Below are 26,019 nucleotides of genomic sequence, written 5' to 3'. Positions count from 1 at the left end.
TCACTCCTATGTCTTCTTAATGCCGTCACATTAATTTTTCTAAGCTGACAACTAAATGTTTGCAAAGTGATGTATTTACCTGTTAGACTCATTTGCTAAAGAAATTAAGGGTTATTTTCTCTTCCAAACATTTATGTACTTTCTTTGAGCTAATTGCTCTGCTAGATCCGTGGGATGCCAACAGGTGAATCTACTGGGAAACATGTAAAATTCATACCAGGCCATGATTGTTGGCTGCTTTTAGACTCATTTAGTCCTCACAAGGGCTTATATCTCTGAAGCAGGCACTAGTATTGTCCTTCCCATTTTGCAGATGCTGAGTCTCCAAATATCAAGATGATATGCCCATGATGACATACCTTGTGAGTACAGGCCTGGAAGTTAAACCCAGGCAGGATGGCACCAACATTCATGTTCTCAACCTCTGTCTTGTATGTCCTCTTTGGTTACAGTCACCATGGGGCAGTCAGGGCATTTTGGGAGTAAATGGCTGTCAACTTGACCTAGCCCTTGGGGGAGGGGAGAGAACAGCTCTTAAAAGTGGGTTTCCTGGGAGACTGGCATCAATGCTAAGAGCCTGGGGCTGACTGAAGTCAGCCAGGATGGTTGGCAGGGTACGGGGAGGGGTGTGGCATGAAGTGCTTGCTAGGATGCGCGCAGGAACAAGTGCTCCTGAAGCCTCAGCACAGGGCTGCAAGGGCTGCTTGACTTTCATAGGACGCAGGTCTCTCCCAGCACATCCTGGGGTGCTGCACTCGATAGGCGCGCCCTATAGCTATCCTGAAGCTAGTCACAGGTCTGCTTGCCCTTGGTGATCATGAGCAAAGATATTTTTAAGACTCAGTTTGCCATCTGTATAATGGGATAGTAACCTCACTACCTTAAAGGGTTGTAGTGTCATCAAAAGAGCATATAAAAAACAAGGAATGTTCATGAGCATCTTAAGCATGGTGACAGCCTACAGAAATACTTGCCAAGCCTCCAAATATCAACAATACTGTAACTGATTTTATAGATAATTTTAAATTATCATACTCCCTTATGTTAGGGTACAGATTTAAGACTTTTCTTCTGATCAAATGATTGGAAGCAGTCATTCAACTTTAATGGATAATGGCTATAAAATATTATCCATGCCAGGGAATACACTAAGCAATGAAGCTTTAAAGATCACAATTCAGCACTGGGCTAGAGCAAATAAAATATTCTGAAAATGGAGAGTGAGATATACGAAGTCAAATTAACTCTTTGTAGCGGTGACTTCATGCAAGAGCCACTGGCCTCAGAGTAAGTGGGTTTGTATGCAGTAGCACATACTGGGTGCATTGTCGAATGCCATGACTGAAGTCTTCCTGAATTTCTGTTCCTCATTTATAAATAAAGATATTGGCACATGTCCTGACTTGCTCAAAGGATAGGGTGAGAGCCAAATGAAAACCATAAAATGCTATATGTATAAAAATTACTGTCACCATATATTAAATGCTATAATTTATTCAGGTCCATGGAAGGGTAATTAATTAAATTTGCTTTTAAAAGAACAGACATATTCGGATATGATTTGTATCACAGAATTTGAATGCTCTCAGCGGATGAGCAATTCATTAGAGCAAGCAGAGGTTTTTCCACATTTCGTCTCTGAATTAGAGATGGAAGATGACTCACAGTGGGTTTGAAAGATTTTTCACTCAATCTTGTGAACAAAGAGACTGTTGCTATTTTTAAAATTATATCTCTAAAACCCAGACTGATTTATTACCCAGATTGCATTCAGACAAATATGACAAAAAGCCAAGAAGAAACCACTTTGAGAGCTTCTTTTCACAGGAGCTATTTAAACATACATTCCTATTTGCATTCAGGATATAAATGTCACTATAGTGCCCTGTTAAAACACGTCTCATTGAATAAAATGCTAGCAGCTGATTTAGTGGGCAATTTACTAAAGACAGCCAATGTGTAAATCTCTCAATTCTCCTTCACGGGAATTCTATTAAGGCAATAATAATAGATAATGTTTTTATACATAGATGGCAATTATGCACTTGGCATATGTTAGTTCACTTAAATTCACAACCACTACATAAAGGAGAAGACAGTTTGCCTCTGACGTAGGAGAGGAACACAGGATGGGTTAGGAATTGCCCAAGGCCGTAGAGCAGGTAAGTGGTGCAGCTCCTTTCAAATGTAGTCTGGTCCGACTCTAGCACCAGAGCTCCTACCTCTGTGCCTCACTCTTCCCAGTGGGCATGTCAGAAAACATATTTGTAAAAATTAGCTGGAGTGTTGAACACTGATAATATCAAAAAGTTCATATATCGAATAATTTTTTTGGAGTTTGGAGAACTTTGGAGCTTGAATCAACTTCAAAAATATCAGGTTTCCATATCAAGCTGTGTGGCTCTTGCTACAGTCTGGGAAGAGCAGCCTTTCTCCTGGTTGCTTTGACTGTAATAACTTGACACTCGGGGGGAGCCTATCTGTGGCCTTGTAATAAAACAGGCAGCAGGGGGGATCTCCTAGTGCAATTAATCTTGGGCCCCAGGCTTCTGACTTGATCCCTGCCTCTGAAGTCCGGGAGCCTTTGCTAGGACTGCTTCTACTACAAAGCCACTTCGAAGCATGCTCTGAGCCTGCCTTAAGCCTACCCCAAGCTTTTTGTAGTGTGCCCACTGCAAATCAAGTGTCACAGTGCCAGCCCCACCTCAGTTAGCTTGCTGTGGATGTCTTGACACCCAGGAAAAAATGCTCTGTCTTCTGCCCAAATTATTTTAGACAACTGGACTCAGGTTCAAGTGGACATTATAGGCAGCCTTGATGTGGCAAAGAAATGGATTACCTTGCAAATATCATAAAGGTTTTCCTTAAAAGGGTGAAAAGCAGCCTGCTATAGAGATCACAGAAGCAATCTTTCTTTTTATTGCTCTCTCCCTATTTTTCTTTAGCCTGAAAACATCATTATTTCACCCTTATTTTTACTATTTTGTTAGATATAAAATTCTCTGTTTCCTTTCACACTTTGAATTCCATCGTCTTCTGGTTGCCATGATACCTGGTGAAAAGTCAGACATCTGTACCTGTGAAGGTAATGTGTCTTTTTTTACTTTCTGCTCTTGGTCTTCAGCATTTCAGTGACTTCCTTTGTGTTCATCATGGGGAGCTGGCAAGTATTCTTGAGTGTGTGATTTCAGGTTTTCCATCCATTTAAAAGAATTCTAAGCCATTCTTTCTTTAGATGTTGCTTCTAACCCATTCCCTATGGTCTCCATTTCTGGGGCTACGATTATAGTTAGTTTTTTTTTTTCTGGATTTTTTTTTTTTTTTTTTTTTTTTAGAGCAGAATCTCACTCTGTCACCCAGGCTAGAGTGCAGTGGTGTGATCATAGCTCACTGCAACCTTGAACTCCTGGGCTCATGTGTTCCTCCTGCCTCAGCCTCCCTAAAATTACAAGGCACACCACCACGCCCAGCTAATTTTTAAAATTTTTTGTAGAGATGGGGTCTTGCCATGTTGCCCAGGCTGGTCTCAAACTTGCCGAGCCTCAAGCGATCTCAAAATCCCAAAGTGCTGGGATTACAGGAGTGATCCACTGCACCTGGCCTAATTTTTTTTCTTTATCAATTATACTTACATTAGAATTTTATATCATATTCTACATATTTCTTACTCTCAACTTTTTACTTTTTTCTCTATATTTTTTTCTTCAGATTTGATATTTTCTATTGATCTGTTTTACAGTTAACCGGTCATATTTTCTCATTTATCTAATAATTTATTATTAAATTTATCTTTCGCATTCTTAATTAAAATTCTGGAATTTTATTTTTAAAATTTCCATTTGATTGTTTTTCTTTTTATATATAAATTCCTATCGGGCAAATTATCCATGTTTTCATTTATCACTTTCACTTTTCCTCTGTTCTCTTAAAACACAGAAATTATTTCCACTCTAAAATCCTTACTGGGTAACTCCAATATTTTAATCAACTGTGAGTCTGTTTCTATTCTTTATTGTTTTTTCTTTGGGTTTTGGTCATTGGACAACAGTATACATTTTGTATGAAAATCTGTAAGAAACAATTTATTATCCTTCCTAGGAGGTTCATCATTCTCTTTTCTAAGCCAGAGATTGGGGCAAATCACCTTAATACAATCAAGGGCTGGCTAACTCAAGGCTGAGCTATAGTCTGACAAGATTTTTCTAGTCTATTTTGCACTTGCTCTAGAAAGAACCTTCCGGGGTTCTGACCACGGCCTCCTCCAGTGCCTCCTCAGTGATATTCCTTGTCTTGCCAACATTGACAGATTCTGCTTTCTCAGAGGCTTTTTGCTTACCTTCTTCACTTCCTTCTCTTCATAGTTTTAAAAATTCAGAAAATGTCTTGAGTATAGAGTTCATTTTCCTTTCCTTCCTTTCTCCCTGAGTTAATGGCTCAAAGGCCTCTAGTTATTGAATCTCAATGATGCTCCAATGCAGGGAGATATCTTTTCACAGCAAGTTTCTTTCTAGAGTCTTTATCCAGATTGTTTGATTCATGTTCCTTTTTCAGATGCTCAGTGAATGCCCTGAAAGATAAATCTACAGCAGAATGTGGACTCACCCCACTGTGTGCTGTCTCCTTTTCCATGAATCTGTCCTTTTGCATCCTGGCTGCACCAGCCCCTATCTGATGTTTTCAAACAGATCTTAGTCTTATTATATCCATTGTTCCTAGTTTATCTCAGTGAAAGAGTTGGTGCACTGCAAGCCACTCTAATGACTGGAATCAGAACGTCACCATTATGCATCGCAGATTTTTTCTTTTAAGTAAACTTTTCATTTTAGAACAGTATTAGGTTTACAGAATAACTGTGAAGATAGCAGAGTGAGCTCCCATATATGGTACACCCAGTGTCCCTATTATTAACATATTATATTGGTATGGTCCATTTGTTACAATTAATGGACTAATATCAATACTTTATTGTTAACTAAAGTCCATTTTTGTTCACATTTCCTTGGTTGTTTTTTCTAATATTCTTTTTCTACTCCAGGATCCCAATCAGGATACCACATTGCCTTGAACAATCATTTCTTCTTGGGCTTCTATTGGTTGTGACATTTCCTCACACTGCCCTGGTTTGTGATGACCCTGACAATTTTGAGGAGTACTAATCAGGGGTTTGGCAGAATACCCCTCAATTGTACAGTTGTTATGCGTTCCTCAGTCATTCTGCTGATATATTCCTTAATATTAAACAGGGGTTATGTGTTTGGGGGAGGAAGAGAAGAGAGGTAAGATGCCATCTTCATCTCATCATATCCAGGGTACAGACTATCAACACACTTAATCACTGAGGATATTGGCCTTATCACCTGGCTGAGGTAGTGTTTCTCAGATGTCTCCATTGTAAATCTCTTCCTTCTTTCCCATACTGTGCCCTTTAGGAGAAAGTCACTATGTGCAGCTCAGACTTAAGGAGTGGGAGTTATGCCCCACCTCTTTGAGGGTACAATATATACATAAATTATGTGAAATTCTGCACGGTAGATTTGCCTATTTTAACCTATATATGCTTATATATATTTACTAAATCATTTATACCAGTGAGGACTCATGGATATTTATTTTATATTTAGGTTATAATCCAATACTACTGTATTTATTTTGCTGCTTGCATTTTTAGCTTTGACAATTGTTTTGTCTTTCGGTTGGCTCCCAGTGTTCCTTTGACATACTCCTATCATTTTGTCTATGTGTGCGTGTGAAGTGAGTACTTTGGCATTTCTTACTTTCTGGCACTACAAGATTCTCCAGGCTCACCTTGTATATTCCCTACCCTGTCCTTACAATCTTCCATGTCCCCAAGGAGCCATGGTGGTTGTATTAGAAAATGGCGTTAGAAACCAAGACCTCAGCGCTAAGTGTGCTTATTGCTCCTGGGGTGTTGTTGCTTCTAGGAACTTTCCCTGACAGAGCAAGGAAATGTATGTGTATATATCAACCTATGTACATATACATATCTATAAATATTCAACTTGTTTTTAATTAATAAAATTTATTGAAAATCAAAGCCAAATGTCCTGCCTCTGATCTATTTCTAATAATTCCAAAGTATACTTTCTTGAATTCCCTGCATATTATTCTCAGTGAGGGAATTTATATACATATTTTAAACCATCAGAATAAAACCTAGTAAGTTTATTTATTTCTACAACTGGTAGATAGATACTTCATAAAAAGTCTCTGATTTTAAAATGCAAGGTGGCCTTTGGCTAGCACAAGGAAAAGGCCTGCTGCAGTCACCCTTGGGGAATGGTTGAGGAAGGTGTGACAACTGTCTAAAGACCGTCCAGGAACATCAGTAACCTAACAAACACAGCATGCTATCAAGCCAGTGAGAAATCTTAGTAGGAAGATTATTGTTCATCAGCTCTGATCCCATATGAATGTGATTTTTATACCATGCACCAGTCATTACAGTTGGCCAGCCCAGTGCCTTTTAAACTGCAGCATTCTCAGATTTACCTAGAGGACTTCTGAAATGCAGAGTCCTGGGCTCCAGCCTGGGAGATTCTAATCCAAAATGTTTGGGGTAAGGTCTAGGAATCTCAATTTCTTACCAGCTCCCAGGTGATGCCAAGACTGCCGGTTAGTGGGCTGCAGGCCGAGTAGCGCTGGCCTGGAGCCTACTTTCTTACAGCAAATGCATGCGGTCTGCTTGGGGCAGGAGGAGCACTGATACCTATAAGCCCCCTAGGAACTCCCAATAAAAAGAATGTGCCTGCGACAAAGAGAAAGTCTCATTTCCCAGCACAATTGAAATGCTACTCTGCACAGTGTGCTGGACTTTCTAGGTTACTGTTATGGGTCAAATTGTTCATCCAAAGATATTAGAGTCCTAACCCCCAGTACCTATGAATGTGACCTTATTTGGAAATAGGGTCTTTGACAAAGATTAAGTTAAGATGAGGCCATGGTGAGGGCAGTAATACAATATGATTGAAGTTTTTATAAAAAGGGGAAATTCAGACATAGAGACAGACACACACAGAGGGAAGACAACATGATGACACAGAGAATACCATCGACCACCTGAGGAGCGAGGTCTGCAACAGAGCCTTCCCTCAGAAGGAAGCAAGCCTGCCAGCGACCTGATTTTAGACTTCCAGCCTCCAGAACTGAGAGACGATACATTTCTGTTGTTTAAGCCACTCAGTTGGTGGCAGTGTTAAAGCAGCCCCAGGAAACTAATTCAGTTACTAATGTTCTTGAATAATCTTTACACATTTTAAATAAACACGTTCATCATATTATATCAAGGTCTCAGAATGACATAAATAATATTTTTGATATTCACATTATCCCAACAGAGAAAGTGAAATACAAGTGGCTGTTTAAGGTTGTGCTCAAAGGACAGCAGGGTTAGAGCAGGTACAATGGGGACAACGGCGTGAGGCGGTGATGAAGACAGTCCACTCATTGTGCCTGTGTTGCCAACACACCTGGGGGCCAGACACCTGCGTCTCATGATTCTGAGGTTATTCAGTGTTTATCCATTTCAGGGATAAGTTCCCCAGTAGAATTATTTACATAGGCTTAAAAACATGGACTAATCATCATATCCCTCCTCTTCAAACTTCTCCATGATTTGTGAGAACCCACTATATAGTTAGTCCCTTTCAAATGGTTTAAGCTTCTTATAAGAAAAGGATTATGTATGTTTGTGTTACTGCCATCATCAGAATTTTAAAGTTAGGAGATTAAAAATAAGGAATAACCTTTGTCTATAAAACGGCATTTATCTGCTAGGGATCCTCTAAAATGCGACCAGAACCCATGGGTGACCTCCACATTGTGAAAATGCCAACCACACTTAGCAAGCAATGGTTCCATGAATATTCATCAAACAGTGTTAACTGTTGACACCTGAACTGATGCTGAACGTGGCCAGATAAACACATAAGGAACACCAGGAAAGGAAGAACAGCATCAACATTTAGGATTTAAATGCTAGAACAGTCCCCCCTGTTTGGTAGCCCTTTTTGGGCAGCCTCACACCCCACAGTCCTGCTGGTACCTTCCACCCTCTCAGAAAGTGGAATTAGATCATTCACATAGGTGACTCCTAATTGGGAACAAGCCTCCCCAAACGTTTTTCATCATGCTGCCTCCAAGGTTCACTTAAATAAATTATGGTCTTCCATTCTTTTAACGTTATCATTGCTTAGTATTTAAACATAGATCCCATCTATCGAGTTTAGCACCATAACACCCAGAGGGAATCTTTTTCTTTTCTCTCTTGATTAGGTAGCTTTTTCAAGAACTTTCTTGATGTGTAAATGGATCTCTATTACAATTCTACCAAGAATTCAGACCATTCTTTAAACATATTTGCCACTAATTATCAAAATTAACATCTTAATCTAGCCACCAATAAGACAAATTGTTATGGAATTTTAAGAGCCAACAAGTTCTCCATATCATTAGATAACAAATAATAAGATCAGTAGAAAAGTTGACTCTAGCTCTCATCTGTACCCCACACCCTGACAAAAAAAATCAGTTGCAAAATAGTGGACCATAGAGATAATTAAATACCAAAACCAAAATACAACAGCATAAAACCAATAGCAAAACAAAAACATGTTCAAATACATTAGTAAGCAAAATGTCTCTTTTCATCTAATTACATGCTGTATTATATGCATATAATGATCACTTAATAAAATCACATTGTTAGGAAATTATTGTTAGGAGATTTTCTCAATCTATTGAAAAAGACACTTAAAGTGTCTAATATAAAGTTTAGAGTAAAGGAAAGGAAGAAGCTAGAAGTTAAAACTCAAAGGGTATTTCACACCAGCTTCTTTTATTTGTGAATTCTCAGTAATACTTGATTCTTCTTATGTATGTGGAAATCTGTAGAACTCTCACCATCAATAAAATTGATTTATATAAATATGGTCAGTAGTGAGTAATCCTAGTTAGGTTTATAGATATAATGCAAATACAGTCTTAATTCAAAAATATGAATCAATTCTAATCACCCCTTCCTCATCCCAACTAAACATTTTAAAAATATGTTCACTTTGCATCAGTTGTTTTATCTCCAATTATCACTTAGGTATTATGGTTGCCCTAATACAATTAGTTAAAAACATATACATGAAAGAATTCTACATTAAGGATATGATAACACATAGCCTTAGGCCTCAGGGTGGAGGGGGGAAGTCAAATCTTTAGTGTCTTTTTGAGAGCTGTACCTCTTAAGTTGATTCCTACCTGCAGACGTTGTCACAATTTCTGTGGTGTTTCTGAGGCCCATGAAGTCAAACTGATACAGCCGCCATGATTTCTGATCAGCCGCCTCAACTGAATTTTTTCTCCATCTATAAATCATTTCTTCTTTGGGGTAGCCATCTAAAAATACAGAACAAAGATTGGCACTTGAAGATATAAAGTAACAGCCAATAATTCTGATCACTCCATAGGAATTATAATTTTATGACATATTTGTTCTGTGAATTTTCCTCAGAGACACAGAAACTCCAAAAATGAACAGGCAAATGCCACCTAATTCTGGGCTGCAGAGCTTCACGCTCAGCAAGGTGCTGCACGGCCACAGGCCTGGCCATCAAATGTCTGGACACAGCAGACAGGGAGCTGTTGTTGTCATTGCTTTGACCTTGGGGAGCACAGCTACACTCCACCTTCAGAGTGGAGGTGCTCGTCAACATGCCACTGGCTCCGACTCCATCCTTTCCAGGCAAGTCTAACCATGTGGCTCACACCCATCACACCTTCCACCCTTCCCCGGAATTTAGTCCATCCAGATCTCAGGAGAGAAGAGTTTAATAAGGCAGGCTCTCCAGGATTCCAGAGATCAGTGGATTCTAAGTCTGGCTCTCCTGTCAGTCTCAGTTTTGATCAGTGAGCTTGGTCTCTTTTAGAGACCCCTTCCCAGGTTGTTAGAATTTCAGGCAGCAAGATGCTGGTGTTTCTGCTGCCCAAGGCCCCATGTTGGCCATCTGCCTAGAGCTGCGGCATCATGAGCAGGTACCCTGCTGTACCCTACTGGTGCTGTCACCAGGGTTCCGTGGCTCCCTAAGCCTGCACCAGGCACTGGCTGGATGCCTGCTTCCCTGCCTGCTCTCTACCTAGATCCCCCGCTTCTGGACAGCAGCTCTCTGCTGGAGCTGTCTGACCTGGGCACTTGCTTTCTTTGTACTGTCACATCTCCAGGCTCTGCAGCTGGGTCTGCCCACCAGGGCTTTCCTTACTCTCAAGAACAGGTCTAGGTCCCATGTTGTCCCCCAACACACAACAGCATTGGCATCATTAGCTCTTCCAGGCACTGGTGGCATGACTCTGGAAGAAATGTGTGCCGCATCTTGATGACTTACCCTGAATACAAAAAGGTCTGCATTGGTGCACACCTACTTATGCCAACATATTTATTAATGGTTGGAAATTGCTGATAAAACATTTAGATCAGTTTGCAAAACTCTTAAAGACAATCTGCTTTCTTGATTTTTTTCCCCTTTCTGCCTAACATTGCTGGTTTGGTTCCCTCATGCAAAGACAAAAATTAGAGCACAGGTATGCCTCTGCCTTCTGATCGTGGATTTCCCCGTGGAATTATTGTCAGCACAGTAGGGTCGCTTGCTAGCCCCTAACTTAACAATGCTGAGTTCAAGGCACCCAGACTCAGCCTGAGGCACTTCTGTGAAGTAATCCAACATGTTACTTGGCCATTAGCCATGGTCACAATTGCTTTCTACCCCATTAGGCTGGCATAATGAGAAGAGATACTCTACACTGTAATTCCTCCTTTGTAACTTCGTTTTTAAATTAACTTTATTGAGATACATTCATGTACATAAAATTCACACATTTAGTGGGCACAATTCAGAGGTTTTTAGAATATTCTCAGAGTGGTGCAACCATCACTGTAATCTAACTGTAGAATACTTTCATCACCCCAAAATGACATTCCCCTGCCCACGCCCGCCACCTGTCTCACCTAGTCCTAGGCAACCACTAATATAGTTTCCATATCTACAGATTGCCCTATTCTGGACATTTTATATAAATGGAATCAAATGGCATGAGATCTTCCGTAACTGGTTTCTTTCACTTAGCATAAAGTTTTCAAGGTTCACTCATATTGTAGCACATATCAGTACTTATTTCTATTAATTGCTAAATAATACTTCATTGTATAGTTATGCCATGTTTTGTCTATCTACTCATTACTTGATAAACATTTTGGTTGAGTCCACTTTTTCACTGTTAATAGTAATGTTATAAGCATTTGTGTACAAGACTTTTGTCAATATAGGTTTTCAGTTCTCTTGGGTATTTATGTAGGAGTGGAATTGTTAAGTCAGGGTAACTCTAGGTTTAACATTTTGAGGAACTGCCAGACTGTTTTCCAAAGTGGCTGCACCTTAAAATCCTACCAGTAATTTGCGAGGGTTTCAATTTCTCCACATCTTCCCCAACACTTGTTAGTATCTGTCTTTTTAATTATAACAATAGTAGTGGGTATGAAATGGCATCTGGTTGTTTTAATTTGCATCTCTCTAATGACTGATAATATTGAGCATATTTTCATGCTTTTACTGGCCACATGTGTGTCTTCTTTGATAAGGTGTCTGTTCAAATCTTTTGCTAATTTTTTAATTGATTTGTTTTTATATTGTTGAGTTTTAAGAGGTTTTTGTATATTTTGGGTACAAGTCCTTTATCAGATATATGTTTTACAAATAATTTCTCCCATTCTGTAGCTTATCTTTTTTTTGAAGCAATTAGAATTTCTTGTATTATGGTAACATATACATAACATAAAATTTACAATTTTAATAATTTTTAATATACAGTTTGGTGGCATAATGGACATTCACATTGGTGTGCAACCATCACCAACACCCATCTCCAGAATCCTTTTTCTTTTAAGTAGGATTTATTTTTCAGGGAACGTCTATATTCACAGCAAAGTTGAGTGGAGGGCACAGGCATAGAGACTTCCCTATGCTCCCATTCCCCACACGTGTATCCTCCCCCATTATCAACAACCCCCACCGGAGTGGCACATTAATTATAGCTGACAAACCTACATTGACACATCATCATCACCCAGAATCTGCAGTTTATATGAGGGTTCGCTCTTGGTGTAGTACATTCTATGAGTCTGGACAAATGTATAATGACATGAATCCACCATTATCGCATCGAATAGAGTAGTTTCACTGCCCTAAAAATACTCTGTAGTCTGCCTTTAAATCCTTCCCTCCCCCTTACCCCTAGCAACCATTTACTGTATCCACAATTTTGTCTTTTATAGAGTGTCATAAGGTTGGAATCATATGGCATGCAGCTATTTCAGATTTGCTTGTTAGCAATATGAATTTAAGTTTCTTCCATGTCTGGATATTGCATTTCATTTTAGTGCTGAACAATATTCCATTATCTGGAGGTACCATATTTTATTTATCTATTCACCTGCTGAAGGACATCTTGGTTGCTTCCAAGTTTTGACAATTATGAATAAAGCTGCTATAAACGTCCACGTATAAGCTTTTGTGTGGATGTGGATTACCTTTTGAATCTCTCTTCTTTAATTCTGAAGGAAAGTTTTGCTAGGAAGAGAATTATTTGTTGACAGTTGTCTCTTTGAACACTTTGAAGATGTCATAGTAGTGTTATGGTCTCCAGGGTTTCTCATAAGAAATCTGCATCTTAATATATCGTGACTCACTTGAAGTGATACATCGCTTTTCTCAAAATTTTCTCCTTGTCTTTAACATTGTTAATTTAACTATGATATGTATAGGTGTTGGTCTCTTTAAGTGCACTGGAGTTTGCTGAACTTCTTGGACGTATAGATTGTTTTTGTCAAATTTGAGGCCATTACTTCTTCAAATAATTTCAAATCTCTTCTCCTCTGAGGCTCCATTACCTGTTTGCTGGTAATCTTCATGACGTGCCACAGGTAGATGAGTTTCTGAACCTTTTCTCCATTCATTTTGCATTTAGTTTCCCTCATTGGATAATCAGTATTGGCCTATCTTCAAGTTTCCTGATTCTTTCTTCTTTCTGCTCAAATCTGTTGTTATACCTGGCTAGTGATTGTTTTTTATTGCAGACCTTATAATTTTCAACTCCAGAATTTCTACTGGGTTCTTCTTAATAATTTCTATCTTTTTACTGATATCCTTTATTTTGTGAGACCTAGTTGTCATACTTTCCTTTAATTCTTTAGACATAGTTCCCTTAAGTATATGAACATATTTAAAATAGCTGATTTAAAGTGTTTTTCTAGCACACCCAACATCTGGGATTCTTTAGTGAGAATTTCTATTGAACACTTTTTCCTTGTGTATATGGCATATTTTCTTTCTTTTTTTTTTTTTATTTCAGCTCATTATGGGGGTACAAAAGTTCAGGTTATATATATTGCCCATGGCCCCCCATCCCCCTGAGTCTGAGCTTCAAGCGTGTCCATTCCCTAGACATTGCACATTGCACTCATCATGTAGGTATGCACCTATCCCCTCCCCTCACCCCCATCCCCCCCAGTCAGAACTTCAAGCATGTCCATTCCCCAGGCAGTGCACACTGCACTCATCAAGTAGGTATACACCCATCCCTTCCACCCAGCCCCAACCTCTGTCCGATACCCAATTGGTGTTATTCCCAAATGTACACTCAGGGAAATCAGTTTGCTGGTGAGTACATGTGGTGCTTATTTTTCCATTCTTGGGATACTTCACTTAATAGAATGGGTTCCAACTCTCTCCAAGAGAACCAAAGAGATGCCATATCGCTGTTATTTCTTATAGCTGAGTAATATTCCATGGTATACATATACCACATTTTGCTAATCCATTCATGAATTGATGGGCATTTGGGTTGTTTCCACATCTTTGCAATTGTGAATTGTGCTGCTATAAACATTCGGGTGCAGGTGTCTTTTTTATAGAATGACTTTTGTTCTTCTGGGTAGATGCCCAATAATGGGATTGCTGGTAGGTCTACTTGAATCTGTTTAAGGTATCCATCACGACCAAGTGGGCTTCATCCCAGAGATGCAGGGATGGTTTAACATACGCAAATCTATAAATGTAATTCACCACATAAATGGAAGCAAAAATAAAGATCATATGATCCTTTCAATAGATGCAGAAAAAGCATTTGACAAAATTCAACACCCTTTTATGATAAGAACACTTAACAAAATAGGCATAGACAGGGCCTATCTAAAAATGATACAAGCCATATATGACAAACCCATAGCCAACATCATACTGAATGGAGAAAAACTGAAAGCATTCCCACTTCGAACTGGAACCAGACAAGGCTGCCCACTGTCCCCATTACTTTTCAACATAGTATTGGAAGTCCTTGCGAGAGCTATCAGGCAAGATAGCAGAATCAAGGGAGTCCAAATAGGGACAGAAGAGATCAAACTCTCACTCTTTGCTGATGATATCATGTTATATCTAGAAAACCCCAAATATTCAACCAAGAGACTCCTGGAATTGATCGATGAATGCAGTAAAGTCTCAGGATACAAAATCAATACACACAAATCAGAGGCATTCATATATGCCAATAACAGTCAAACGGAGAACCAAATTAAGGACTCAATACCCTTCAAAATAGCAACAAAGAAAATAAAATACCTAGGAATATATTTAACTAAGGAGGTAAAGGACCTCTACAGGGAGAACTAGGAAACACTGAGGAAGGAAATCGCAGAGCATGTATGTGGCATATTTTCCTGTTTCTTTTCGGGGTTTGTAATTTTCTTGTTGGGATCTAGGCATTTTAGATAATACATTATAACAACTCTGATAGCAGATCCCTTTTTCCAGTCCAGAGTTTGTTGTTGTTCTTGGGTTTTTCATTTTTGTTATTTTTCTTCTTGTTGCTCATTTGCTAAGTGACTCCCCTGGACTAATTTTATGGATTATGTATTCCCTGCAGCATGTGGCATCTGAGTTCTCTGCTAGCTTTTTTGCTTGTTGTTACTTTTATGTTCTTATTTTTATTTTTAAGTCTTCCCTCCTTTGGTTCATCCTTGGTTCATTAAAATTTAGTGGTCAGCCAATGATCAGTCACAATGTTTCCTTGAATGCCTAGCCTATATTTCTTCCTAACTTTGCCAGCGTCATCGTCATTGCCATCATCATCATCACTATCATCATCACAATCACCATCATCATATCACTGTCCACAAAATTGTAATTATGTTTCAGGAAATAGTCCAATGCCTTTCTATATAGTAAATCCACAACAATCCTAAGGACAAAGGCACATCTGTCCCCATCTTACAGATAAGAAGGCTGAGGCACAGAGATACCATGTGGTGTACCTAAGGAAGGGTGAGAGTACAAACTTATCTAAATTATCAGCTTATATATAATATTCACTACAATATCCCAGAAAAATCACAATCTTAGCCGTAATCATAGAATCTTTTGGAAATCTGATACATTTCATTTATTTCTCATTTGACATGTTTTATCTGCCTATGGTGAAAACGTGAAAATCATTTCTTTTTCCTTAAATAATAATAAAATATATATAAACTTTGACATTTAAAAGAAGAAAAGTAAAAACTGGTCAACCAGCTTATTAAATTGAATAATTCATATATTTAATAAAAATATCAATGATTTATGGACCAGACATTTATAATTTCAATGTGTGGTCAAATCTCTCATGAAGATAACAGGTGCTGTCTTCTAGCACAATCAGGCTTAACAGGAAACACTATCAGCATTTTCTCCTGTAAAAAAATTCACTTTTCAGGTTCCAATTCTCAAAGACAAGAGTATTTATCTCCTTTTCCATAGTTTCAAATTTTCTTTCAAAACAGTGTTAGGTCCTGTAGAAGAAAAATAAAACCTTGCAAAAAAGGGCATGTATGAGAAAGCACCAGGCCCCAGTGGGTAGCAGAGATTTCCCTTTCCTTTTAAAATTGAAAGCAATATCATTTATCATTATATTCAATATATTAGTTAACATACTTCTATCAAATTAATTCATTAATTAATAAAACAATTAGAGGCATACAAATTAGAAAGATGTGTTTACATATCCAGAAGACAAAAAAGAATTAATAGAAAAATTAGTAAAAATAATCTTTTTGTTGTTGTTGTTGTTGTTGTTGAGACAGAGTCTCACTTTGTTGCCCAGGCTAGAGTGAGTGCCGTGGCGTCAGCTTAGCTCACAGCAACCTCAGACTCCTCGGCTTAAGCGATCCTACTGCCTCAGCCTCCCAAGTAGCTGGGACTACAGGCATGCGCCACTATGCCTGGCTAATTTTTTTATATAGATTTTTAGTTGTCCATATAATGTCTTTCTATTTTTAGTAGAGACGGGGTCTCGCTCAGGCTGGTCTCGAACTCCTGACCTTGAGCGATCCACCCGCCTCGGCCTCCCAGAGTGCTAGGATTACAGGCGTGAGCCACCACGCCCGGCCAAAAATAATCTTAAAAAATATCATAATGTACTCAGGAATAAACATAACATCCAGGCATACACATTAAAACATATGCAGATCCTATAAGAGGAAGTCCGTAAGTTACTGCTGAGCCCAAAGTAGATTAAATCATGTTCTTGCATAGAAAGGCTCAGCAACATAAAGATGTGGATTCACTCCAAGTTTAATTATAAATTTAATGTGATCTCAATAAGAAGATATTAGCTTTCTTTTCCTCTTTCCAAAATTGATTATAAATTTTATTGTAAGAACAATCAAGCAAGAGTGGCCAAGAGAAGTTCAATGAGGGGGGCTAGCTTTTCTTGAGTTATTAGTAACTAGTATAAAAACTACATTAAGCACAATTGTGCATCCGCACATGACTGGTCAAAGAAATTGGATGGATGCCAATTCTCTTGGGATTAGTTTATGATGAAGGCAATGACTTAAATTAGTGACTGAATTCCTTTATAATTTTGCTTTTGGAAAAACTTTTCTAACAGTGACTCAAAATCCAGAAGCAATTAAAAATATATTTATAAAATTGTCAACATAAAAAACTGATTTAAAAAGCAACATGGGAAAAAAATACCCTACAGGGGAAGTAAAAGTCAAATAACTAATTAGAGAAAATATAGTTAACATATCACAGAAACATAACTAACTGTACTAATAAAGAATAATTTACAAGAAAAATAAGACCAAAATCCAATAGAAAAATGAAATAAGTAAAAACTATGAAAAAACAGTTAACAGAAGAAGCAATAAAAATGGCCCATAAACTGATAAGAAACAAAAAGACATGCAACTTTACTCCTAATATGAGAAAGGACTGGAAGGTGCCATGCACCAGCAAATTACACTGAAATTTGATAGATAAAGGGAAAGAAGTAAGCATTTTCCCCGTCTTTCCTGTATGTACAGAACATCAGGCTAAATAAATATTGATGTGGGAACTTTTTCTTTAATAGACAAACCATTAACAAATGCAGGAGGAATGATATAATTAAGACACAGTCACTTCACAGCCTCTGATGGATCTGGGCCAGCAGAGGAAAGGCCGATGGCCCCTACACTGTCTCAACTTCACTAAGGCAGCACAGCCAGACATTAGGTTCCTTCTGTTGTGAGGTCATCAGAATTACACTGGACTCCCTGCAAAGAGTTCTTGCCCAAAGAGTTGAACCTGAAGTTAAACAAGGTTCTAGAGGTAATTACCAGTTTACAGGAACTATGGGGAGTGGAGAAATATCTTGCATGACACCACGAAAATGCCGTCAGCCAAATCCTGGATATGTGAAACTCAGTAGGCAAAATGGCCTAGCTTCTACCCAAATAAATTGAATGAACTATTACTGATTATTATTATTGATTATATATTAACTATAATTTATTGATTTATTTGTTGGTTCTGCTCTTTGTTTACATTTTATTTGGTACCCAGCACTGTTCTTTTTTTTTAATTTCAAAATATTAAGGGGGTACGAATGTTGTTGTTACCTGGATAGCTTTTATAACGCTTAAGTCAGGGCTTTTAGTGTGCACCGTCACCCGAATAGTGTTCATTGTACCTGATAGATAGGCTTTTGCCCCTCCCCTCCTCCCCACTTCCCAATTTCCAATGACCTTTACAGCTCTCTGTGTCCACAGGTGCCCATTGATTAGTTCCCAGGTGCTACAGAGTACATGCGGTGTTTGTTTTCCAATTCCTGAGATACTTCACTTAGGATAATGGTCTCCAGTTCCACATATATATTCTAGCATTGTTCTAAGTGCCAACAGGGGTACAGCAAAGTCCTTGTTCTCCTGGGCTTGCATTCTATGGGGGATGAGACCACAAACAAACCGATGGTGACAAGCTTAGAGAGAGCGTGACAGGGTAAGACAACCAGGATTGATGGGCAGGCCGGGGACAGGAGTTGACCAGAGAATTCTCTCTGATAAGACCCCTGAAGGAGGTGAGGACATCTCGGGAAACCTCGCAGGGGGCTTGGTGAGCTTCAGCAAGAAGAAGGAAGACAATGTAGCAAGGACAGACCAGGGAAAGGAGGGAATTAGGAGAAATGGCTCGGAAGCAGCAACTGGCCAACAAGCACCAAGAGCCAGGGAAATAAAAATAAAACAGTTGAGGTTCACTTTTCTCATGAGATGGGCAATATGTTTTTTAAAAAAACTTCATTAATACATGTATTAAAACATTCAGTGTTGGCTGGGTGCAGGGGCTCATATCTGTAATTTCAGTGCTTTGGAAGGCTGAGGCGGAAGGATCACTTGAGCCCAGGAGTTCAAGACCAGTCTGGGCAACATAGTAAGACCCCTATTTCTACAAAAAAATTAGCTAGGTGTGAACTAAAATAAAATCTTAAGGCTCACTCCCCCATCGGCTGACTGAATGGACCTCCTCGTGGGCAAAGGAATATCCTAAAACTAAATTGCCTGACAGGAGGAGGGAGGTCAGACATGCCTCATCATGCCCCCCTCCCTTCTTGGGGACATCCTTTGTAACCCATTAACAGGCCTAAGGGTATGTAACACAAACCTGCAGGTCCTCAATTTTCACAACAAATATAAGTCTAGGTGGCTTGTCTCTGGCTTGCCTCTGATAAACAGCTCTTTATGTTAAAACATTCCAAGCCTTTAGACAAAGCTTCATGTTGTTATAAGTCAAAGAATCTTTAAACCCCCGCCTATAACCTGTAAGCCTCCGCTTGCTTCCAGATGGCTCTCCTTTTTGGGCCAAACCAATGTGTGCCTCCCATGTATTGATTTATGACTTTACCTGTAATCCCTGTCTCCCTGAAATGTATAAAACCAAACTGTAACCCAGCCACAGTGAGTCTACTTGCTCAAGGGTTCTTGGGCGTGGCTCTGGGTCATGGTCCTCAAATTTGGCTCAGAATAAATCTTTTTAGAATTATTTTACAGAGTTTAGCTTTTTTCCCCCATTGACATAGGCATGGTGATGCATGCCTGTAGTCCCAGCTACTCAGGAGACTGAGGTGGGAGGATCCCTTGAGCCCAGGAGTTCCAGGCTGCAGTGAGCTATGATTGTGCCACTGCATTGCAGCTTGGGTGACAGAGCAAGACTCTGTGTCTTAAAATAAACAAAATAAACAAACATACAAAAACCCTCCCCCCAAAAAATGCACAGTTGACAAAAGTGTTACAAAGAAATCTCTTAAACAGTTTTTGGCACTATTAATTAATACACAATCATGGAATGGAATATGGCACTATTTGTTAAAATATTCAATGTTCATAAACTTTGATTTATGAAATTATTTGACAGAAATGCAGTGGCAGCGGAAAAAATAATTATAATGAAACAAAAACAAAACACCCATAAAAGTTTATTGCCATGCTATTTTTAAACAACTTGAATGGAGGGAGAAGTTATGCTTCATTCATACTCTTGATTGCAACACAGCCATTAATAAGAAGGAGGTAGCACAGTTTGTGCTGAATGGGAAGGATGCCCACAGCACTCTGTAATATGCAAGATCCAGAATGGCATGGGAAGTGTGAGTTTATCTCAGTAAAAGCAACTGTGTGTGCGCATGTGGATGTGTGGATGTTTATACATGTCTGCATGAGCAAACAAACAACATATGGGAAGCAGCAGGAAATGTGTTAACCGACGCACAGCCTATAGTAGGGATGTGGGTGCCATGAAGAGGTGTGGAAGGCTTTTCCTTTTCCGTAGACTTTGTTTGAATTGTTGCAGCGTGCAACTTATCATTAAAATGTCAGCCTTGAAATACTAGGGGTTTTTTGGTGGACAAAAATATTAGCAACTATAATGTATTTGAGAATGCTTCTGATCATAATACTATTATAACACCTACATTTATCCAAAGGTGAGCATTTAGGTAAACTCTGTCTCCACCAAGGCAGCTGTGACTTCAGAGGCGTGGTCTCTGAGTAATGACATTAGCAGCGATGTAGTCCATTTCCATACAATAGACTCAAATTCAGAGATTTTGGGGCTCCCATGATTCAGCCAACTATAGTCACCTTTCCTTCACACCCCCAAACCTAGAAACAACCAATTAGGAATAAATGCAGAAAGATACAAGTTTCACTCTGACGATAATGAAAAGTTACAAATGCTAGCAAGAAATGAGAGAGGAAAACTCTGAAAATTGGAAGGAAAGCAAATGTATATGAGTCTGAGGGATTTAATTTTAGTTACAAGGAAGGTTTTTCTTTCTTTTTTTTTTTTGCAACCATGAAATTGCAAAGGATGGTCCAATGATCGATGTTGAAATTATCACTCTGTTCAAATTTCACTATGCTAATTGCAATTTTTTACAGTTCTTTTAAAAAAATATTTTGTCAGGTTTATTGAGATATCATTTACATTAATGTAACCACCTTTTCAGGTGTGCAATTAAATATATTTTAAAATTTTATTTTGGTAAGAATACTTAACATAAGATCTACCCTCTTAATAGATTTTTAAGTGTACAATTCAGTAATGTTATCAATAGGCACAATGTTGTTTTCCTGTTTCTTTTTGCCTCTAGGGAGGAAGACATCTTTTGGGTGATGGCACCCTGGAGATGAATTTTTCTTTCCTTTTAGAAAATGTCTGAGCTGTCACCTGTGCCACATGAGGTGCACCTGCTGTCTGTGGCACGAAGGTGATGTGCGCTCACGTGGGTGCTCAGAGCAGCCGTGGGATGCAGGACTGGGGCAGAAGGAGCACACTCCCCTACTGTGTGTGGACCAACTCTGCAAAGGCACCCTCTTCTCACCAGGAGAATGGCACTTCGGAAAGACGACAGTCCTCTAAGGCATCACACACATTGGGTCTACGTTTAAAAATTGTTGAGACAGAGGGCAAGAAATAAACAGCTTTTGAGGTTCGCAAGTGCATGCTGAAGGGAAAGTATTTCTGGGGAAATGCAGAGCAGGAAGAAAAGGCTTAAAGGGGAGGGTGTTGGAAGAACTGAGCGATGATGCATGAGGAGGATGGGGCATGGGGCACGAGGACCGAGAGGAAGGGAAGAAACGTTCCGGGCCCAGGACAGGCAGAGACAGTCAGAAGCAGTCCTGGGGAGGTGACCCCTGCTGCACCCTCCTACAGGGCAACCCCTCCACGCCCAGTGCCACAGAGCTAAGAGCTCATCAAAAGACCTTGGAAAGATTAGGCTATCGTCATTGCAATTTGCATCTTTTTGGCTCACGTGAAAACTTACTTCCAGAAAATAAGCCTGGATTATTTTCCTTCGGTTATTTTTTGGTCCAAGGCATCCGGGGACAGTGAGCCCTGCTCAGTTCACAGAAACTTCCCCGAGAGGCACATTTTATTGCCACCCAATCTCTGATCCAAAGGAGCCACCAGGCATCGATTGCTTCTCAGTCCTATAATGAGATTTAGCTCACATTTGCTCAGCCCGGCAGCTGCGGGACGCCTCTCCAGACTTGATGAGCGCGTGAATGGGGAGACAATTTCGGGAAAGACGATTACATTCCCAGGAACCAAGGCAGTATAAAATTAAACCATTTGGACTATTTCAATCAGGTTGAGAATTGGCTAGACAAATACATGTCACCAGTCAGAAAGTACTATTATTAAATGGCCTTGCATTTCCTTCCCTAAATTGTAATGAAGATAAACAGCGTGAATGCCAATGTGATGCAGGAGGATGGAGCTGTGTCGTATTACCCGTCATTTAGCTGCGATTGAAGAATAGGAGAGACATTTCTAAAAGCTGCCTCCTGGGGGACTGAGTCGTCACCATCTGCATTTGCTTTCGGTGAAGATGCCTGGCCCTGCATGCACTTTGTGTGTGCCACACAGCTGAACAACACAGGGAAGGGGGCTGAGGGGGGGCAGGGGACTTAGGGGAGAGGACCCAGGGTGGGGGTTTGAGCATTGTTTCTGCATTGTCCCAGGAGTTCATGAAAAGGGGACAAAAACAGATTGTCACAAGCCCTACTCTGCCTTCTTCTCTTCCGGCCTTAAGAGACCCCCAAAGCCCTGGAGCCTGGAAGCTTTGTTTGATGAGGTGGAGTCGGGGGATCTTCCAGCTGAGAGCTGAAGTTCCCTGACTGTGTGCGGGAGCCATCGCACAGGAGCTTTGACAAGTGCACTCCTTCCCCTGGAGCCCCTTGTCACGCACAGGCAGAGGAAGACAAGGGCGCTGCTTCTACCAGAATTCATGGCGAGTGGCAACCGGCCAGGTCAGCATGGGGAAGGCTGGACCAGGCGTCTACGCTGACCCAAGGAGGCAGCTCCTTCTCGAGAGGGCAGGGCTGGTACCAGTGGGTTAATCTGGGCTAAGCCACCTTAAATACAGGCCAGGGAACGTATCTTTATCTACTTGTAGATTCTCCTCTGCCAAGTGCAAATCTCTTTGTTTAAAGTCCAGCCTCATTGCTGCATTAAACTAATGTTTATCCCAAGAAAGAACTGTGTCCAAGGAGATTGTCAGTGAATAGAGATAGAGACAAATGTGGGGCAACGGAACAGGTAATTTGCCAGATGGATGTAGGTCTGAAGGGGATGTTTCTACAAAGGCAAAAGTCAAAACCCCAAATGCTAGCTGAGGACCTGCTGAGTCAAAACACCTTCCAAGCCTCCCTCCATCTTGTGGGATGCAGGTAAAAAGGAAATACGCCTGTTCTCCCACCACCCCGACAGCCTGCACTTGCAGGAACTCGGGCAGTTCTTGTAGGTTTACAGTCACCTCCAGTCCACTTGAATGTCACCACTGTGGCCTCTAAAGAATGCTACAAGTCCCCACCCTGCACTCACAGCTGCCCCAGTGCCAGCGCTGCCGGAGAGGGAGAGCGCCTGTCTGCGGCTTCTCCTCCAGCTCTTGCCACCTACATCCCCCCTGCTCCCCCTTCCCCTCCCCTGCTACCTCAGGTCCTTCTGAGGCTGACATGATAGTGGGAAGGCATCAGGAAAGGTGTGGAGCTTCTCTGGGGCTGGAAGGACTGCTACCACACATGTGCCTTGAGGCCGACTTCTTATCCCCTGGGTGCCACCGCAGGTGCCTGGGAGCAGGGGGTGCTCCCTCTTCCTGCTGCTGCAGGCACCTGGCAGCCCCCTGTGTGGTCTCTGGATTCCTCCTGGTGCAGGCAGCAAACCCCCCGGAGGGCCCCCGTCAAGAATTCCCAGTCGGCTCCCTTCTGAGTCCATGAGTCTCTCAGGCCCAGGAGACGGAGGGTCCCATCACCCTGGTGCAGCTATGTCATCTCCTATGAGTCCTGCAGCCCCCAAACTCCACAGAAGCCCTGCGTAGAGTTTCCTAGCATGGCTGGACCTTGGGGAAGTGTTCTCCCTCCTTCGACCTCAGGGAGTGGAGGGACTCTTGCCTTCCTTTCCTTATGCAGTGGGAGCTGAGCTCAATGTACCATGGTCCCTCTACAGGTCCTGCCAAGGTGGCCCATTGCCTTTCTTTGGGATGTGAAGGTTCTCACAGGGCCCCTGAAGGACACCAGGGGATTCACGCTTAGCATCCTGCACACCATGCTGGTTACTAAGTTACGCTTGGGGGTTATCAGTGGACTCAGCATTTTCAGACATTTTCTCACCTGTAGGTGCTATGACCACTACAGTCCTATAGCTCTTGAGATTTACAGAGGATGACTGCTGCCGTGTAGAGTGACAAGACTTGTGGTCTGGGTTCCTACCTGTCTAGGGAGGTGGATATGACAGCCCAGGCCCAGGTAGGCAGGGAGGTGACTGTTGGTCACAGCAGCTACCTGGACCTGGTCATAATGAGTCAGAAAACTTAGTCACTTGCAAGACCAGAAACAAGGCAGGACCACAGTCATTAGGATGGGGTGATAAATGTCAGGGAGCTGGAGTTCAGGGTGGGGTCTGGATGTCAGAAAACACTGGGATGCGATGGCCCAGTGTGGATGCTGTGAACTCTCAGCCACAGCGACGAGGCTGCTCCTGTGGTCGGGCACACTGGCAGAACAGCCAGAGTGACCGGAGCCCTGGGGGCCCCAGAATCGGAGAGGGGGCACCTTGAGAATAAGTTCATACACACCCATTCACATCACACACTCACAATGCACATACACACCATTCACACATACAGACACATGCCAGATATAAACACACACCACACATACAGACACACACACCATGGATACAGACACATTCACACATACCACACACATACACACCACACACACACCCACACACACCACACACATGTACTCCACAGACACACACACCACACATACAGACACACATACCACGGATACAGACACATTCACACATACCACACACACACCCCACACACAGTGACATACCACACACAAACACACGTGTACTCCACAGACATACACCACGAATGCACACTCACACACCACACACAGCATGCACACACCATGACATATACACAAACACAGACATACACAAGTAGCAGATTAAAGAAGGGAAGGTATGAAGACCAAGGACTGTAGCTTCCCACGCTCATTTAGTCCCTTGGACTGTGTCAGCCCCACATTCTGCCAGCCCATATGGTGGTGATAACCAGGAACCTTAGCTGTGTATCACCTTGAAAGATGTTACAGAGTTAAGACTCTGTTAAGAGAAAGAGGCTCCAATGAAAAGAAAATTATCTTTAGACAGTTTCAGGCCTCAGGAAAAACATTATTACCATGATAATGGAAAATGTTTACTGAACTACCTTAGAAGCCACTGTAAATGGGAATGATGCCTATGTTTATTGAAGTCAAAGAGAATGCACTCAGAGCTAACTGCCTGAAGGGAGAGAGAGGAGACTAATAATGGCCAGGTAACATTCCAGGCATTAGGGTTCACACAAGATTGGGTAGGGAACTTGACAAACTCATTATTGCTTCCTGCAGGAGTTACTGCTTGCAATTTTCCACTTTGCCAACATTATACACACACACACACACACACACACATAGATATTGAAGCTTCTTTGCAAAAGGCAAAAATAAGCACTGTTACAAATGCGGACAAGGATGATTTGCTAAGGACCAAAACACACAATTGTAATAGAGCAGCTACTTCATTCTTGTGGTCTGGGTGTTCCCGGTAATGGAACAACAGAATTTGATGTGTGGGTTTCATCTTTTTGAATCCTCCCAGAGTGAAATAAATACTATTATGTGAGCAGTGCCAGGTGGATGGATGGTGGTGGTTCTATGGAGTCATGAGATGCCTCAGAACCCCTGGGACCATGTCATTCACTCTACTTGAGAGCTACTGACACCTATATCACCAGTGTGATCAATTACCCTTCCACCATGTTCTTCAATGCAGAAGCAAAGTTATTAGAAATCCATCTCAACTTTTGTGTATGTAGACACCTACTGTCAAAGCTCCCAAGGAAAGTGTTGCAAATGTTTAGAGGCTGCACTTATGATGCAGGGTTTTTTTTTCTCCCATTTCTGTGCAGAGAGAACAGACAATGGAATCTGTTTATGTGCATGTTGTAACACATGTATTTCATTTATCTGAAGTGCTTAAGGAAATGGTGTATAATTCTTGGGAAAATATTAAGAACATACCAAAAAGCGTATCTTAAAGACAGGCACAC

General features: G+C 40.8%; 1 protein-coding gene across 2 annotated transcripts in view; it reads right to left on the bottom strand.

The window, feature by feature from the left end:
* Positions 1-26,019, bottom strand: part of GABRG3 (gamma-aminobutyric acid type A receptor subunit gamma3) — a 445,447-nt gene that overhangs the window by 44,796 nt on the left and 374,632 nt on the right. For both annotated transcript variants that reach the window (XM_069466710.1, XM_069466711.1), the window contains one exon: positions 9,268-9,405. In XM_069466710.1, the coding sequence (XP_069322811.1) occupies positions 9,268-9,405 (138 nt within the window). The remainder of the gene's footprint in view (positions 1-9,267; positions 9,406-26,019) is intronic.

The sequence above is a fragment of the Eulemur rufifrons genome, chromosome 3 (assembly GCF_041146395.1).
Source record: "Eulemur rufifrons isolate Redbay chromosome 3, OSU_ERuf_1, whole genome shotgun sequence".
Taxonomy (NCBI): Eukaryota; Metazoa; Chordata; class Mammalia; order Primates; family Lemuridae; genus Eulemur; species Eulemur rufifrons.
Note: the sequence above shows the minus strand (reverse complement) of the source record. Positions and strands in the feature narration are given on the sequence as shown.